Raw genomic sequence first — 18,323 nt, 5'->3', positions numbered from 1 at the left:
GCGAAGACGCAGAGCCCCTATCAGGAGGACTCGCAGAGTAAGAAGGAGAAGGAGGAGAGTTGCCAAAAGCTAGAAAAACAATTCTGGTGCCATGTTCTGATATTGTCTGTTTTATGGTCAGCAAATGCATCACCACTGACCAACATTTGTCTACACAAAAACTACCCGCACTCATTGTTAACAAGAATGTAAAGAAATGACCAAAAGGCAGTAATGCAACATTTTAGATGACAACTACCACCAAAAAAAACCAAGAGCAAGAAAAAGAAAATACCAGGGTCCACCAGATGGTGGTAAGTCATTTGACCTTCCTGCCAGTCAAAGACGTTTTACCTCTGACAGTTTTTTGGCCTCGAAACATGAAGCTAGTATTGTTCATAAGGCTTCAGAGAAGAGAATTAGCCTGAGGCAGCAAAAAAAAATCTGACTTTCAAAAAAACACAGGACCCAAAAGTCAAGACTCATTAGCAGCAAAGTACTATTGACCACCACCAGAGTCCGCATCAAACCCTTAGGGTATGATGCGGACTCTGGAGGTGGCCAACTGAATTTATCCAGTTCCAGAATGGCAGTTGTTGACCAACATGAACTAAGAAAACTCAAAGAACCCAACAGGATTATCACGGATAAAAGCAACCAATCAATGGCGATGTAACGGTAATGTATTCTGATGCTAGTCACATGTTGGTTTTACCAGCAGTTGATCAGCATTAACTTTTAAACATAGGGGACCTTGTAGCCTAAATTAATGTACCTGAAAAGTGAAATAACAAGATATGGTACGGTTTCACCATTTTGGTATCTAAACTAATCGATACTAAACTAATCGATTCTAATCTAATCCCCCCTAGAAAATGAAGGGTGATATTTTTAGGAAAAGAAAAATGACAGATTTCAGAGACTCATCAAATGATGTATACAACAGACAGAATGAACGTTTGAGAGGGATGTTATGTTTAATGAGACCACAGTGACTTCCACTGCCAGAATCTGACAAGCTTAAACTGTAGTCTGTCAGATGAAATGAAACTTACAACAATATTTTTTTTATATTTCACAATATATAACATAATAGAAACTGGGCACCACCATAACATATTTTACGATTGACCTTGAACCAACTCAATATTTTCAATTGATGTATATTTCAAATGTAGGATGAGATGTTTAGGCTTTTCTAATTTATACCAAATGTTAAGAAAATCCCTCAAGGTGGTCTAGAGAGTGGTTTAGCTTGTATTTAAACTAAAGTTATATGTGTTGATGTGATGGAAGTGACATGAATAAAGTTTATTATAGAAAATACTTACCGGAGACGCTTCTGTAATCTCTTAAAACAACAGGTTATTGGATGGGTTTGGTCACTTAGTTTTCTGCCTGTCTCCGTTAAACAGGTGGAAAAAGTGGGGGGAAAAGGTAAAAGTGGAAAAAGTGTTTGAACCAATAACAGCTTCAAACACCAACTAGGTTTATCAGTACAGTAGATGAAACACGTGCCATCAGTTGTATCACCAACCAGTTTCAGCTTGTCCGTGCATTTACCTGAGAACAAATCACTCGCCGTCATAGTTCCTTTCATTGACCAAAGCCTGCAGCTCCAGTCTTTCATCATCCCACATAACAATACAAGACTCCATTTTCTTTTACACCAGTCCGATAATTGGTTTGCTTGCTCTTAACACGTTTTATTTGTTGTTTCGTCGCTTACGTTCAGCATAACACTTGTATTCCAAGTGCTCCAGTCTATATTTTGTTAATGTGCCACTTGGTCACATGGTGTTTTGTGCTTTCATGGGTTTGAGTCCACCAAACATTGTTTTTTTGACAAATTCAGAGAATGAGGTTAGTTTAGAAACACAGACAATGTAGTTGCCTTTAAAATAAAAGCTGCATAGTTGTATTTCGTGGACCTATCACAGTACAGTCTCACGTGTGGCGGGTCAGATATGTCCAGGTTTAGAGTCAATCTTTCACATGCACAAATCTGATTGTCACATGTTTGAAAATGAAAAAAAAATAGTTGGTTGCAAAAGTCACTGCAGTACCTCAATGTGTTGCATCGAGTCTGTTTTTGGCATTAAGAACTTTTTTGTTTATGAATAATTAAAATGCCTTGCAGCCTGCTAGTTGGCTATTTGTGTTTAACAACAATGACTCAACAATAATTAGAATTAAATATGTCTGGGTAACTTGATTAAATGCGAGAAAGGATATCAACAAACAAGGGATTTTATTCTTTATTCTTTAATTTTTCTATTATTTCTATGCCTAGCATAGCCTCCTATGTTCTTATGTTAAGACTGTTTTCTGTTTCTGGAATGTTTGAGAACTTTCTTTTGACAGCAGACAGACATTGTGTAACAGAGTGTGTTTTTGTGTGCAGAAATGGAACAGAAGGTAATGTAATTCAATATTACCATTTAGCCACAGAACCATTACTGTTAAACCAGTGCTTTAAGGACTGTAGTTCACATAATTGAGTGATGACATCATCTTCCTTCCCTAATTTCCTAACTTGGCTGATGATGATGTCACATTTTACATAAAAGGCATTTCCCTAAAAAACTTTGAAGTTTCGATCATCCAGAACCTGTAAGTGAAACTATATTTTATCGAAATCCAATTCCTTAATTAAGCCCAGGAGGAAATAAGAAACAAAAGGGAAATAACAAAGAGTAAACAAACGAACGAAAGACCCACTATTTCCTCTTGAGCATCTCATATCACCGTAGACACGGAGTCCACAACGGAACCTGTGAATCTTAACACCATGGCTACGAGTAGAAGCCGCTCAAGAAGCCGTTCTCGTAGCCGCAGGGGGTCTGCCTCACTGCGTGGTGTAGTGCGTCCTGCCAGACGACGAAGGCGAGTAGGAATTGCTGCAGCTGTTGCTGCTGCTGACCCTGCTGTCATGCCTGCTGTCGGTACCATTACTCAGGTCCGCCGTCGTAGACGCAGGCGTGCAGGGTCTCGTTCAAAGGCCAGGAGGCGCTCCACTGTGAGACGGCGCAGGTCTCGTTCTCGCTCCGGTTCCAGAAGAAGACGACGCCGAAGGTCTACGTCTAAGAGGCGTCGAAGACGTGCACGCTCTCGTCGTGGCGCAGCCAGGAGGAGGAGGACTACTCTAAAGAGGAAACGAAAAACCCCGCGGCGAAGACGCAGGGCCTCTGCAAGAAAAACACGCAGAGTCAGGAGGAGAAGGAGAGGAAGTAGGAGGACCTAGATTGCTAGCTTCATTTTCAAACTTTCTAATCAAGTCTGATGAAGTAATGTTTCAGACTACTTTTTTTTGAGACTCGTACCTCGTCGAACAACAAAAAAAGGGCAGAGAGGAACAGTGACAGCTGTCATGGCTGTCGCTGGTCTTACTAGCTTGGTTGCTGGTGGTTGCTGGCTCCACCAGACAATTGAAAGTCCGGCTGGTCCCTTGTAGGGACAGGCCTTGGGGCTTACTGGCCACCAATCACCCTAACTTCATCTTGATGGTGTTAGTGGCTACATTGTTTATCGCGCAATGTCTACAAATGATCTTGAGGCAACGCAGCCAGTTTTGAAGTGAAGGAGGCAATAAGGAGATCTGGTGGCACGTAGGAACCAATATGAATTTGAATCAGTAAGGACAGCAGGCTCCTTCAAGATTACCATCATTATGGCCTCAAGGTTTCTAGTCAAAGACCTCGTGAAGGTACAGCCAGTTTTAGGTGAAAGAAATGGACGATTACAGAGTGGTAAGTGAATTGAGCAACAGAAAAACTAGCAACTGATCAATCTAACCAACAAGTCAACAAACTTTGAAACTAAAGGAGGAGGTAAAAATAATGGATGAAGAATGCAGTGCCATGTCATTACGATGCTGAGGCGAATACTAATCATCCAGCCAGTTTCACCATAGTTTTAACCAAACTGGTGCAAAATGGGACGATAAGTCAGTCTTTTTTCTCATAGGAAGCCATAGTTACCATAGTTCATGCTTAGGATAACTAGATAACTAGAAACCTATATTTAAAAAAAGACAAATGCAAGCGTAATGAAGCCAGTATAAGTTTTGAACACAGTGTCAAGCAGCCACCCTTGAATCCAATCAAATCCAAGACTGAACAAACACTCGAGTCAAACTTGAAAGGTTTCAAGTCATGTATATTTAAACTATAGGTGTTATAGGACATCAAGGCTAATCAATGTGAATGTATGCAACAGTGTACGACAATGTTGGATTCAAAAAGAAGTATTATTGACTTGTTGAAACTTGCTTAATAAAAGGGTGTCTTAGCTAAAAAAATTACAGATAATGGCTTGTTTTCTTTCTTAATAAAACAAAACATTATTATTCTAGTTTTAATCAACCCTAATGCTAGTAAGAAAGGTGAGAATATATCGTTAGAGAATTTGATATATAAAGTCCTGTACCAGCAGTGAAGTCCTGTTTCACTGCTGGTGCAGAGAAAAGCTGACGTTGAACAAATGCTCATTCATTCTTACTCAGTAGTCATGGGTTCTCAAGAGGGAGCAGTTGGCCTTGGGTATTTTTACTTGGGACAACCGATATGCCGATATTGTCCAAACACTTAATTTCCAATTTCAATATTTACCGATACCAATATAGCAGGGCAGTGGTGACCTGGTGGTTAAGGAAGTTAAGCTCCACCTACTCACTAAGGTGATCAGTTAAACAATGCTATTGAGCACCTGGTAATATTTATGTATTTATCTGTACAAACCACTATATGAGTTGCTGGCACCAGCATTCTGCATACAACCCCCTGGTTATTAAAATAGATAAATAAAATGAGCTACAATGCTGCCATCTAGTGTTTTTCCCTTTTTTATACAGTCGTTTTTCCCCAAAACAATTTTTAGAGCACACATTTGGTGAAACCCGGGCAGTGCGTTATCAAGTTCTTGATATCGGAGAAAAAACCTATAACAATTCTTACGGATATTACATATGTAATTATTCTGGACATCCCTAATTTTAACAATACTGCACTTAACCTCACTCACTCTTGGTTCACTAAAGGGCAAAGCTTTTATAAATTTATTTTGCTCTAATTCGCAGGTCAGTCTATTAGAATGTTTTGTCTGTAGATTAAGAAATCCATGTCCAGGAAAGATGCAACCCAGCACTCATCTTTGTAACATATAGTAAGTTGGAAGTAGAGGCAAACAAATATTTGTTCAGAGCATTGAAAATCTCTTGACATTAAAATGTGAAAGAACACTGTTTCATGTTTGTCACAGATAAAGAAAACGTACAAAAGAAGGTTAAACATGAGTTGTTGTGATTGTTTTTTTTCAAAGGGGTTACAACATGACCCCTCCAGCAGATGGCGCCCCAGCAGCCTCTGATTACACTGGTGAAGGATAAAAATATGAAGAGTACTCTGTTCTGTTGTAGTCTAGTGCAAACACTAGTCTAGTTTAATAACAATTTTACATCGTAATAACCATAGATGGCCATAACTAAAAAAAAAAAGTTATAGCTAACAAAGGGTAATTAAGTTACCCCCACTTTAGCCTATTAAACCCTTGCATATTAATTAAAAACAATTCATAAATCACAGGTACACCATTTTGTTAAAATAGCATTAAGCAAGTCTTTACAAAAATATTTCAATTTTAATTTAGAATTTTAAATAATGTATGCACTAATTGATCTATATTATTGCCAATATACTGTGCCAGAATGTACAAGGATTTGAAGCTAGAGTACCCTGCAATCTTTTTTATATTCTTGAAGTTACCTTTTACCTAAGTCTTTGTCAAACTTTGTTTTCTGGGCAAAAAACAAAAACAAAAACTGAATGTGTGACACAGCACACCACAAAATGTAACCTCTGCTCAAGCCCTTAGGGAGCAGTGCCATGCTCAGAGCTGGTGGACTCGAACCTGAAACATTCCAGAACCAAGTCCACTTCTGTAAAAACCAAGCCACCACTGTACTTAGCGTTAGGATAATGCTTTGCAAGCTTCTGTCATTTCTATCTTTTATGAACATTAAATGGGATACTGTGTGTTTTAGTTCTTTTAAAACTCTTGTAACTACATTTTTTAACAACAGATTGTCATAAAGAATGACTTACATTAATGTTGAGGAGCTCATGGGTTTTTGATAGTTAAGAGATCCTTCACTGATGCTAATCACAATCTGATAGGAAGTATTTTTATAGGTAGACAAAATACAGACCAAGTTGTGTGTGCAGGAGGTGTTAAGAGTCTTCAACACAAGAATTTCAGAGGAACTTCCCTCCTGAGCCAGTCAGAAAAATCATTTGTGAAACAAAAGTGACATCATTTTTTTAAATCAAAAATGTGACCTCACTAGTGACATGAAAGAAATTTAAAAACAAAACCTTTGAAGTTTTCGAACACCAGAACCTACTAGCCAAAGTCTAGACGCCAGTCGACCACCTCGAGAAAAAGGGGAAGAAAAGGAAAGGAACAAAAGGAAGAATAAGAATAAGCAATAACAAAGATAAAGCAACCTCTAAGACTAAACTTGAGAAACCTGAACCACAACTGAGCACAGATTCACTGTACTTTGGTGTCTCCACACTATGGCTCGTGCTAGAAGCAGAAGCCGATCAAGGAGCAGGAGAAGGGCCTCCGCCCTGCGACGTGTCGGCAAAAGACGACGTGCTGGTATCGTTGCTGCCCTGGCAGCTGCTGATCCTGCTGTCGTCGCTGCTCTGCAGGGCCGCAGACTACGACGGAGGGCAGGATCTCGCAGGAGACGTTCCACTGTGAGGCGACGTAAGTCTCGAGCTCGGGCTACAAAGCGACGTCGACGACGAAGGGCCAGCACTGCCAGAAAAACCAGAAGGCGCCGCAGACGAAGCACTCGTCGTGGTGCAGCAAGAAGAAGGAGAGCTACTCTGAAGAGGAGGCGAAAGACCACCAGACGAAGAAGACGAAGAGCCTCCACAAGGAGAACACGCAGAGTCAGGAGGAGGAGGAGAGTCAGGAGATCCTAGAATGGAAATTCTAGGTTCTGGTACAGCTAGAATATTTAAAAATACGTGTTCCATAATACCATGAGTTAATGAAAAAATGAAAAAAGAGTGAACTATGGAACCATGTGAGACAATAACAGTTTCTGCTGACTGGAGGTCTGATACTTAGAGACCTCTAGTCTGCAGGACAAGGTTTTGGCCTTGATGAAACTGCTCTTTAAGGCCAGGGCTGAAGTCTTGCAACAAGAAACGTCTCCATTTTTTATGACCTTTCCATCAGCAGATGTTTCGGCCTGCAGAATGTAGAAGTTAGCCTGAGGAGCAGGTTGAAACCTTCCAGGAGGACACTCTGGACCTGTGGGACTTCAAGAAACTTCATGCTACCAAGTCTGCAACATTCAATGGATGTTCAGTCACCAGTGACCAGTGATGTTTGAACCTACACACATGGGTCTACACATTTGATTGTCTCTTTGAGTCAACATGTGGACTTTTAATGTTGCAGAAACCATGGTGTTGCAACGGTAAGGTGATGCTAACTGATGCTAAACTCATGCTGGTCGAGCCAGATGGTGATTGGTACCAGGTAGCATTGTTTTTTATGTTTATTAGTGGCTACGTCAGTGCCTCGTAAACAAAAACTAGTTTTTATTTAAGTTTATTTAAACCAGACAAGAAAATCTGAATAAGATCCAACTTAAAACATGATAGAAACATATCAGATCAAACATCTCCCGAAAAGCACAATAACTATTTTATAGGATGAGAAAAAAACCAACCATCAGTCTCAGTTTAGAAAATGTATCAAAGCTGATACAAAGATGCAAAGATGTTCATGTTGACTGAGAAGGGAATTTTAATATAAAAATGATATATTGTTTAGTAGGGCCACCATTTTGGACACCCAACATTAGAGAATTATTTTTTCTGCCAAATCTGTAAAAAGAACACAATATCTTACAAAAGTTTAAATAACTGATTGAACCTAATGTAAAGTAACACACTGAAGGTGGTCAAAAGAATGTTGTAAATATAGATTTTATAATATAATATATAATATGAAATAATATGACGTTGAAAATGCATCATATGGGTGTCAAATGAGAAATAAATTATTTAATTAAATCTCTCTTTTATTATTTGTGATTCACCAAAGTTAATCATTAAAAACTTGTATTAATTGTTTATTTTAAGATTGTGTATGAAGCTGACACTGAGTAAAGAAAAAAAGTATGTAGTTACCAAAAATATATAATTTTAAAAAGATTTAATGTACAAAAATCGATACCTTTATCTGAAATATTTTTAAAAGTGTTTTATGTAAATGATTTGGTCGCATCATCAGCATTTGAGATAAAACATTTTGCAGTTATTTCGTCACTTATCAAGAGGCGTGTCCTGAGAGCTCATTGTATCAACAGTTGGTGGCAGTGTTATCATTATCGTTCACCATTAACCAAAAGGAAAGATGTGTTTGTCGTCTGCAGGGAGAGCTGTGTTTGGACGGAAGTTAAACTGCACAAAAGCGGTTTGGAGAAAGAAAGTAGTACATTTTATTTACGTGTATCCCTTTACATCATCATCAAGCAGCAGGTCAATGAAAGAAATGACTAGAATGTGGCCACTCCTCAAATGTATACCGTTTACATAGTATGGGCGACAAAATAATGTCGACATTACTGACTGTTCTTGAACGCAGCACAATCGGGCTCTTGCTCTGCGGCTCTGTCATTCAGCAGGGAGTCAGAGTTTACTTGGCCAGACTTTGAACGCATCTGGACTCAGTAAAAGAAGAAGAACCCCTGCAGCTAGACTTCTCCGTTACTCTCTTGTTATGAACACCGTCTGCAATATATAGAAGCGCGCAACTCCTTTCTTACAACAACTTGTTGCTTTCAATTTGGTGGTTGTTGTACTCTTGAGCGGCACTTTTCATATCGTCATGTGCGGGCTAACAGGCTAACGTTAACGGAATACTAGCTTCAACTCCCCGTGCGGGAACCAGCGGAGTCCGGACGCAGCTTCCTGTCCCTGTGGCGTTTGAAATAGTAAAAATTGAAGTAAACATGGGGGAAAATAGGGGGTACTTAGGACCGTTTCGCTACCTCCAGGATCCGCACCTTGTCGCACAGTTTCAACACATTTGTGGAGTTCGTGGGTCCTTTTCTACGAGCGCCTCCACCGCCGCTTCCAGCCGGGAAGAGGAGCGGACTCTACCGCGCAACAATGGGACTTGTCTGCATCACATTACTGGGGAAAATGTGAGTGAAAATGGGTCTAGAGACACTGGCGTTCGACATAGGATAGGGCTGTCAAGTGCGGACAAAAAACACGGGGATAACTCTAAAAATGCTCCCCATAACGGGGCGAGCATCCGGGGAGAGGCGCCCAGCAAGAGTCGCAGCCTCACGGGAGAACCCAAGTCAGACGAATGCAGTGAAGGTTCCTCATCAATGAGCGGCACAGTAAAACCTCTGCGCAGAAACTCTCTGACGGGTGACGCCGGCCAGGAGTTCCTGATCGAGAACCGGTTCTTGTACTACCTCTTCACCTTCGGAACTGAGCTGGGCAACGAGCTCTTCTACATCATCTTCTTCCCTTTCATCATCTGGAACCTGGACCCTTTCGTGGGCAGGAGGCTGATCATAGTGTGGGTTTGGGTCATGTACATGGGACAGTGTACCAAGGATGTGATCGGTTGGCCGCGTCCCGCTTCGCCGCCCGTGGTCAAAGTGGAGATGTTTTACAACTCGGAGTACAGTATGCCCTCCACCCACGCCATGTCGGGCACGGCCATTCCATTCTCCCTCTTCCTCATCACATATGGACGATGGGAGGTAAGAGTACCAGTCCATAGAAATATGTTTTCTTTATTATTATAATATTCTTTATATTTAACTTATTTAGAACTGAACAGAGAACCAGAGGAGAAATAAAAGAAGCCCAGACACGTGCACTTGCCACTGTTTTAAGTGTTTAGGATGGAAACGATCACATTATTTTACACTTTTCACAATCATAGTGCACAATCAGGTATTAAGTAACCATTTGCACCATAGACCAATGCGTAATTACAGGTAATTATAGTAAGTTATTAAACCAGATGTTTATCATCACCCAGAGACTCTTATCAGCCACTGTAGGCTGGGACTGTCCTTATAAAATGGTCCAGACCAAGGGAACTGGACATTTAAGAATACGTAATTTAAGTAGTAAATCATATACAATTATAATCTTAAATACATGTCACTTCTTGCTCTTTAAATGAAATCCGATTTCATCCAAGTTTACTGATTAAAGATTACTGCTTAAATCGAATAATGTGACTTTTCTAATGCTAAGTTAGACCTGTGTTGACCCTGGGCTTCACTGTGACATGAAGCTTCCTCTGAGATGAGCTCCACCTCGGCCTCTTGTCTTGACTGAAACCTTTGTCCTATTGGTAAAAAAAAAGTCCCTGGTGCTGGATTGTTCCTAAGTCACTGCCATAGATGTTTAACTGGACTCTGCTCTCAGAACAGGTTATTACAGATGCAGCAGGTTATTGTCCTTATGAGAAAACAAGGAAAGGTCGTACGAGGTTTGATTAAACTAATTACATAAAGTATATAATTATTTTAAATTTAGGAATATTTTTTTAGAAATAAGCATCAACCTCAGACCTTCTGTTCACATAGTCTAGCTGTCAAACACTTTTAAGAAAGGAGAAGTTTTAAGGAACCACTTCCTTTCTTTTTTTAACAGAAGTAAAGCAGAAACATCTCTCTTTGCCAGTGTTTGTTCTTGTTTTTTTACTGCAACGATCACATGAGAGCAGAGCAAACAGAGAGTCAAACTTGTCCTGCCTCCTCAGAAAACGAAGACACACCGTCTGTGGATGAATTATTACCTCCTCTCTGACGCTCCTCTATAAAACAAATATTTATAGCAGCCAGACCTTTGCCTTTTACCCATAACTTAAAAAACAATATAGGTTAATTATCTGCTGTTTGTAGCTCAAAAATGTAGGTCGAAATTAGGTTTCACTTATAGAGCTATACAAGTCAAAGGCAGTAAATATAGAATTCCAGTTTTTTTTGGGGGGGGGGGGCAGATGTTGATATTTGTGCTGTGGTAAAATTGGCCCAATTTTTGGTTGACTCCTCTAAAAATCCTCTAAAGAAATTTCTAAAAAATAATCACCCAGTTGTAGCAGTTCAGTGAAAAGGCAGAGGTCATGCACAAATTTAGTTTGTGACGATCTTTGTTGCTTCATCTCCCATTCACTTGCGAGCAAAAACAACACAGCATTGTGTGTCGCCTATGAAGAACAACAACCATGTGTGTTGTCCACATGCTGGTGAACAAGAACAATCGGCAGGAAGTCCATTAATATTCCTGTAGGACTTGGGGACGGGGGAACTCCAAGTCTAGAACGGACCAACCACTCGACTAGTAATAACACGTCCAATAGAGAATCCAGAGGATTTTTTTTAATTCAGGAACTTCCTGGTCTAACTCAAATTGGTGCTAAAAATATTCAAAAGTGCTTTACATTTAAACCTGTCTGACTTAGTACTGCAGTACCAGCAGGCAATCTGCAAGACGGTTGATACATTTTCAAAACCAAAGACAGATAAATTCCTTAAGGTTAGTGAAGACACCGGTAGTTAGTCAAAATAAGTACATTTGGGCTGAAATGTTGGCCAAACTTCAGCCAAATGAACAAAGTGATACAGTTTCTAAACAATTAACTGAATTATCAAATACAAAATTTTAAATGATCCCATAGACACCCATAGGGAGTAAAACCTATATCAAAAATAGTCATAGTTGTTCCAACTATCGGTTTTTAGAATGTTGTCACAATTGACAAAAAATTCCCAACGAATGAATCAAGTGACAACTTTATTTATAGCTTTATAAGATGAACCCACCACTGAGATGTTTGGATTGGAATAGGTCAGAGCAGAGGATGGCTGGATTTATGACACTAACGTGTACAGGAGCAGATAAGCAGAGCAGACCCCAAACAGGGAGTGCATGATAAGACAGATTTGGTGTCTGTCTCTCTGTCCGTCCTCTTTCAGGTCACCTAAGGTCTTTTACTTCCTCAGTGGTGGGTCTTAAGAGAAGTTGGCATCTGTTCTTTTTCTGCATCATTTTTTTCCCCTATGCAACAGAAAAACCTTGAATATTAGCGTGGCAGGAAGATGTTAAGATCTCTGTGAGGAAAAAAAGTTTGTTTCCCTTTCTTTTTATTCTTTTCCGCTCTGTGAGTTTTCCCTGACGATTCTCAGACTTGCCCGAGCAAGGCAGGAATGTTTGGATTTGGATGGGCAGCAGTTTGGAGACGCTCCCTTCTGCTCCTCCTTCCATCCCACCACCGCCCTTTCCCCAACTCAGACAGTAACTGAAGACAGATGTCTCAGTGGAAGATAATGCACAGAGCCAAGTGAGGGAGGACAGACAGAAGCTATCGAAGATAAGTAAGGAAAAGAAGGAGGAGATCCAACAAGTTATGAGAAGATTGGGATAACACAGGGAAAAGAATCCAGAGATTATACACATCCAAATCAAATACGTCATGGTCTTTTTTTGGCAGAACTATCAGACTCATAGAAGGCAGAGACATTTTTTTAAAACACCAGTTTACGCTCCCCCTCAAAATATTGATTTTGTCGAGTTTGGCTGTCTGCAATTTGAACAAATTATGCATGGCGTGAGTCCTCTGTACATTTGATTGATTTAGTTTTATTGCCATTTTCCGAGCTCCATATTTGTTAAAGCATGTGGAGAGACAGGGCAGTAAAGGCTCATTCTGTGTTTTTTTTAATTCAAAGTCTGAATTATTTACACATTTAAACACATTTCTGTTGTTGTGATGTCGATGGTCAATCACAGCACACTCTGAGAGCCTCAGGGTGTCTGTTGTTGTGTGCTTGTGACTTTGTGTGTTTGTGTGAACAGTACATGTCAAAGAGAAAATCCCGCTCTGAGGCTAACAGTCAATAAGCAGTTGTGTGTCGAACCACAGGCCACACTTAAACACACTGTGTGCATAAAAGTGTGCAGCAGGCGACCGCTGTAGCCTCAGGCCTGAACGCCACTGTCAGACCAGGCAGTGGAGACACAGAGAAGAGTTTTGGGACAATATGTCCAAGATGCTGTTTCTTTAGCCTGTACCAACATCCTGGGCCCACTGTCTCACTGGTATCAGAACCTGTAGTAATGTGCGACTGGGCTTCACCTATAAACCAGATAGACAAACATCTGGTTCCCAACCACAATTGGCCCCTGTACCAACCTGTAGTTCTTAATTGACACTTGAATCATAGTCCAGGGGTTAAGAGTCAACTAGGAGAGAGTGACCCAGCAGTCTTTCTGTCTGCTTCTGTGTCAAGTCTGATGCTGCAACCTTCAGACGTTGTGGTTAGTTGGCTTTGAGTGAGTCATCTGTGTCTGCAGGCTCTGTAACTCAGAGCTAAATCTTTGAGACTGATTACTCGTCTGCAGATTAACACGGCTACAATTCTGGATTATTTTACTGTTCGCTAGACAATATTTGAGTTTGTTGCAAGAATCTAAAAGACTACATTTTTACATTTTATTTCTAAAAGGTGTTATTTTTAGCAATGGTGAAAATTTAGCATCTCTAGGTGTGTGTGTGTCTGTGTTTGTTTAAAGCTTTATTAGCACACAGGGCCCACAATGACAAGGACAAAAGGCTTTTATCATATGTGTGAACCTCAGCAGTTTTTCTTTTTTTTTTCCATCCGTCACGTCTTTCTGCTGAGCTGTGACTTCCCTTCTCTCATCTTTACATTGATGCTCCTGTTGAAGATCATCAGAGACATTGCAGGAAATAAAATTTTGAAATATTTAAGAAAATAAATAAAGATTTGCAAGAAGAATACTTTGTTTTGAGTTCAAGAACATGGCGATGGCTCGGAGCAGGAAAAAAAAAACTGTGGCTCTGAGATGAAGAGGAGGATTATTTCAGTTGGATGGAGCTTTGTATTGGAATGTGCTGTGACCAACTTCTGAGAAAACTCTTGTGGGATTGAAAGAGAGGATTTGTTCATGTCTGAGTGGAAAATGACAACCTGAACAGAACCAGAACCAATATTCAATGTTTTCAAGATGTTACGTTTTTACTCAGATACCTATATATTTAGTTAGCAATTGTATCTTACAAAGTTCTGTTGAATTTTAAATCCTAGATAAGACGTGACATCCTTGCTCCACCTAGACACAGAATTGGACCATAGTGCTACAACATGTTAAGGATTTGAGTTCTGGCCTTTTCCCTCCCAGCTCTACATCAGATAAGACTCTTACGAGTCAGAATACACTGAATAGCAATGACTCGTGGCTTTTGTGAAAGTTCTGCTGATTAGATAAAGAAAAAAGCAGAGTCATATGATGATAAGGAGAGGATCTGAGCTTCTGTTTTAAATCCTGTCATCGCTTCCTTTCCGTTTAACGGCAGACTGTAGTTAACGGTAAGCAGATCAGGAAGCAGCAGAGCTGTTGAAGTATTAATGAGGTCATCTCAATACACGTATGATAGCTCTCATGTTCACCAGTTCACTGCTCTTTGATGACATCATACAATTTTCTATTTTCTCTTTGATAACTTGTACTTGGTATAGTCCTGGTAATTTGTCTTCTGGAGTCCATGACTGTTGTCACCTTTTGACCTCCACAGTACCCTCCGACACTGGGCTTCAGTCTGGCGCTGTGCTGGTGTCTGCTGGTCTGCATCAGTCGAATCTACCTGGGGATGCACTCTGTCCTGGTAAGACTGAGCTAATACTCAAGCGCACACACACACACACACACTCCTTTACTGAACACAGGACCACAGACTCTACCAGCGTCGTCACCTGCAGCGACGCCAGTGTGACTTCACATGATACCTGACCAGTAAGAAACAGGATCTGACCTGCTCTGGCTTTGGCTCCAAAACTGGATCCAAGTCAGCGCCTAGAGTGGGCAACACTACACCTGTGTAACTGGAGGGAAACCACACTGCTGCACAACAACTGCTTGGTTCAGGACACATCATTAGTAACACATTACACTATTAAGTTTAAGGTAAGAAGGCCTGAAAATAATATTGACTAATAACATTTTACTGTGATTGTACCCACACAGAAGAAAGTTTAAAGTTAATCAAACAAGAAAATCAGGCTGTCAAAATGAATGCGTTAATCACCTTTTTTAATTTGTAAAGATTAATCTGATTTAAAGAATTTAATGCATTTAATGTGCACTGACTAGCTTCACTGAAATTTTAAAAGTAACTCTTGACACGTTCCACGAGCTGCTGTTAAGATGAACGACTAAACTCCACTGACTCTGTGGAAACATAGCTTGGTTATTATTTTGCATCATTGTAATAATTCTATCATTTTGAATTAGTCACACTTTAATATATCTGCTTTTATTTGTCTTTCACATTAAAGCATTAAACAGCAAAAATACCTTTGGCATATTTAGGAATTACAACTTTGGGAAGTTCAACCTTTAATTATTAGGATGAATTGTTTGATTTATAATTTTGATTAATTGTGAATAATCGTACTTAGTTGAACCCTGTAATTAATCTAATTAATCCATAGACAGCCCTACAAAACGATACTAAGTTTGTGATTTTACCTTAAAATAGTACAAGAAATACAAGAAATTAGAGACTAGAAACCTAGGCCTTAAATACGTATCCTGTTGCAACCTGTTCATAATCATATAAAAAAAGAGAGTTCTATTACTCACCTGCTCATGGGCTGTTTCGCTCACAGCCAGATGAGATCACCGCTCATTGAGATCACACAGGTGCTGTCACGTAACACTGAATCTGACACCACTCACTGGGTGAGGAAAAACCTCAGGTTCAATGCTTTACAGCATTTCTCCCAATCTGATAACCCCTCATTATTAGTAAGGGAGTGTTGGTTACAAAACATGACTGTGCAGAGTGGAAGCAGCTTCAGTGAACAGTGAAGATCCTGTTCAGAAACTCCCTCAGGCCACACATGCATCTGTTATTGTAGCTAAAGGACGTGAACGTCAACGGTTTTATCTGATCATTATGTAAATCATGTGATCCAGCATCTGCTCATAAGCCATCTTAATTGCCGATTTCTTTAATTCCGCTGACAGTTTATTTTGCAGCTAAATTCATAACCTTTCAATTGTAAAGCTCACGTGATAATAATTTACTTTGTTTTCACACATCAACAAATATCTATAAATCGTCCAAAATGTGATTCACAAAACCAGTGTCACTGAGTCGATGGTGCTCCTGTTTAAAAAAACAGTGAATTCTCAGCAGCAGTGTAACTAAAACATATGAACAGCAGGACAGTTCTACAGGTCTAAAGTGCTGGTGTTCAGAGTGAAGTAACACGAGACATATCAGTAGTGTGCTCTCAGATCTCATTTCTAGCTGATAACATCAACCCAATGTTAACCTTTTTGGGCTGGAGCTTCCAGACTCAGGCAGCATTAAAATGTGCCATGGCGTCAAACAGTTTCCCATCCACTGATGGTCGCGTGTCTGATTAATCAACCTGCCAGCCTCCAGTTAATGTGCAACCAAAGTTTTACAACTGTTGCAAATCAGTCGTTTGGTTCTTATTTTCTAATATATTTAAAACATCCGAAGCATTGACTTCATCCATAAAAACCTATGTTTCATGGCCAATATTCATGGGTACGTTGGTAGAGCTAGGACTTTAGCTGTTTGATTAGTATATATATTACTATAATATAATTGGTGTTACATATTTATATTATTGTTGTCTTGTGGTTCCAGTCACAAATGTTCATGCTTTAAACAGGAGGTCATTTTCGTCTATGGCTGCACCTGGCTGCTCAAGGTCCCTTCACTCCAGGTTTATGGCTCTGTGCCTCCGGCAGGGTCACTGTTCACTCTGATAGCAGGATCCATTTAGTCGTTATACATTACACGTGAACAATAGGCAGGAATCACTTAAGGCCATGCCTCACTGAAGATTAGCTGCTCTGTTCCCATCAATGCTTATTGGTTGCTATCGTCAGGCACTTTAGATAAAAGCTTCTTCTCCAACATGACATGGTCTTTGCTCTGGGCCGTACAGTACACCCCAGGACGACCTTTCCAGCTGATTGTCCTTGTGTCAGTGGAGGGGAAAATTACAGATGTGGCCTGTGGTGGTCATACGAGAGAAAGTGCTGATAAAAGATTGCAGTGACAGCAGAGATAAACTTCACTAACCTTTGGAGAGCTCTTCCTGTCTCATATCTCACACAGTTAGACGTTCTCATTTGTTGTTCTGCTGCAGCACATATTATCATATATCTTTAACAATCATTTCAGGCTACTGTAATTTGTAATTAATACATTTTCTAATTAATGGGAGAAAAATATCCAGCTGTACCTTTGTATAGCACACTGCACTAATGTCGGTTGTGTTTAATGGAGATATTACAAAAGTTTACAGAGTGGATAAGTGTTAGCTAAATAAAAGCCAGTTCTAGCTACATATTTAGTTTAAATATTATTGGCTAAATTTAAACTGAAGAAATGGCTCAAAGTTGTCCAAAACCTTAATAATATTGATATAATAATATCAAAAATACATAAACAAAGTATATATGAGATTTTAATAGCTAACCACCTGATAACTTGTTAGCCCCACAGTTAGCAAGAGTAGCTTAGCTGATATTCCGGCAAAAAGGTCAATCATAGCTTAATTAATAGTTTTGCTAAATATTAGGACTTTCGAGTGCATTTGGACATAATGACGTTTGCAGTATATCTAACAATTCAACCGTCCATTTACTTAATATTGTTCTAATACATAGTCAATACACAGTCAATAAGGCAGCTTAAAATCCCATCTCATCCAGCAGAGGCCGAATACATCAGACCAGCCTAGTCCACTACTGACAAACTGACTGACACAACTGTCAAATGGGTTGTGAGGGACTGTAGACTGTTTAATATTGTTGAGGACTGCGGCTTCACGACCTCCATGTTGTCTTCCTGTCTCCTCAGGACGTTATTGTTGGAGTCCTCTATAGTGCCCTGATCCTCCTCTTCTTTCTCCCTGCCCTGGAACTGATTGACAACTTCAACCTGACGTGTCGTTACGCCCCGCTCATCATCATCTCACTCCACCTGGGCCTGGGCCTCTTCTCCTTCACCCTGGACACCTGGAGCACATCACGAGGTGACACCGCTCAGATCCTGGGCACAGGCGCTGGTGTGGCCTTAGCCTCACACATCAACTACAACCTGGGTCTGCTGCCGGACCCAACGCCGGAGCAGCTGCCATTGGTCTTGCCCCCACTTAGCATGGGTCTGGTGGGGGGTGCCCTGATCAGGATAGTAGTGGGGGTTCCGGT

At 40.2% G+C, this 18,323-nt stretch overlaps 1 protein-coding gene and 1 long non-coding RNA gene across 2 annotated transcripts in view; one reads left to right on the top strand and one right to left on the bottom strand.

The window, feature by feature from the left end:
* Positions 1 to 100: 100 nt before the first annotated feature.
* LOC112487149 (uncharacterized) lies at positions 101 to 7,985 on the bottom strand. The gene is made up of 2 exons (XR_003049957.1): positions 6,081 to 7,985; positions 101 to 5,914 (listed from the first exon to the last, which is right to left on the bottom strand). It is a non-coding gene; the product is annotated as an uncharacterized LOC112487149 (long non-coding RNA).
* Positions 7,986 to 8,685: 700 nt separating this feature from the next.
* The window catches only part of LOC103382704 (sphingosine-1-phosphate phosphatase 1), a 16,583-nt gene continuing 6,945 nt past the window's right edge, over positions 8,686 to 18,323 (top strand). Inside the window, exons 1-3 of the mRNA XM_008315586.3 lie at positions 8,686 to 9,787; positions 14,641 to 14,730; positions 17,974 to 18,321. Of these exons, the coding sequence (XP_008313808.1) occupies positions 9,017 to 9,787; positions 14,641 to 14,730; positions 17,974 to 18,321 (1,209 nt within the window). The 5' untranslated portion in view covers positions 8,686 to 9,016. The remainder of the gene's footprint in view (positions 9,788 to 14,640; positions 14,731 to 17,973; positions 18,322 to 18,323) is intronic.

The sequence above is a fragment of the Cynoglossus semilaevis genome, chromosome 1 (genome assembly GCF_000523025.1).
Source record: "Cynoglossus semilaevis isolate Cse_v1.0 chromosome 1, Cse_v1.0, whole genome shotgun sequence".
NCBI lineage: Eukaryota > Metazoa > Chordata > Actinopteri > Pleuronectiformes > Cynoglossidae > Cynoglossus > Cynoglossus semilaevis.
The sequence above is the reverse complement of the archived record's forward strand: the minus strand, read 5'-3'. Positions and strand labels throughout refer to the sequence as shown.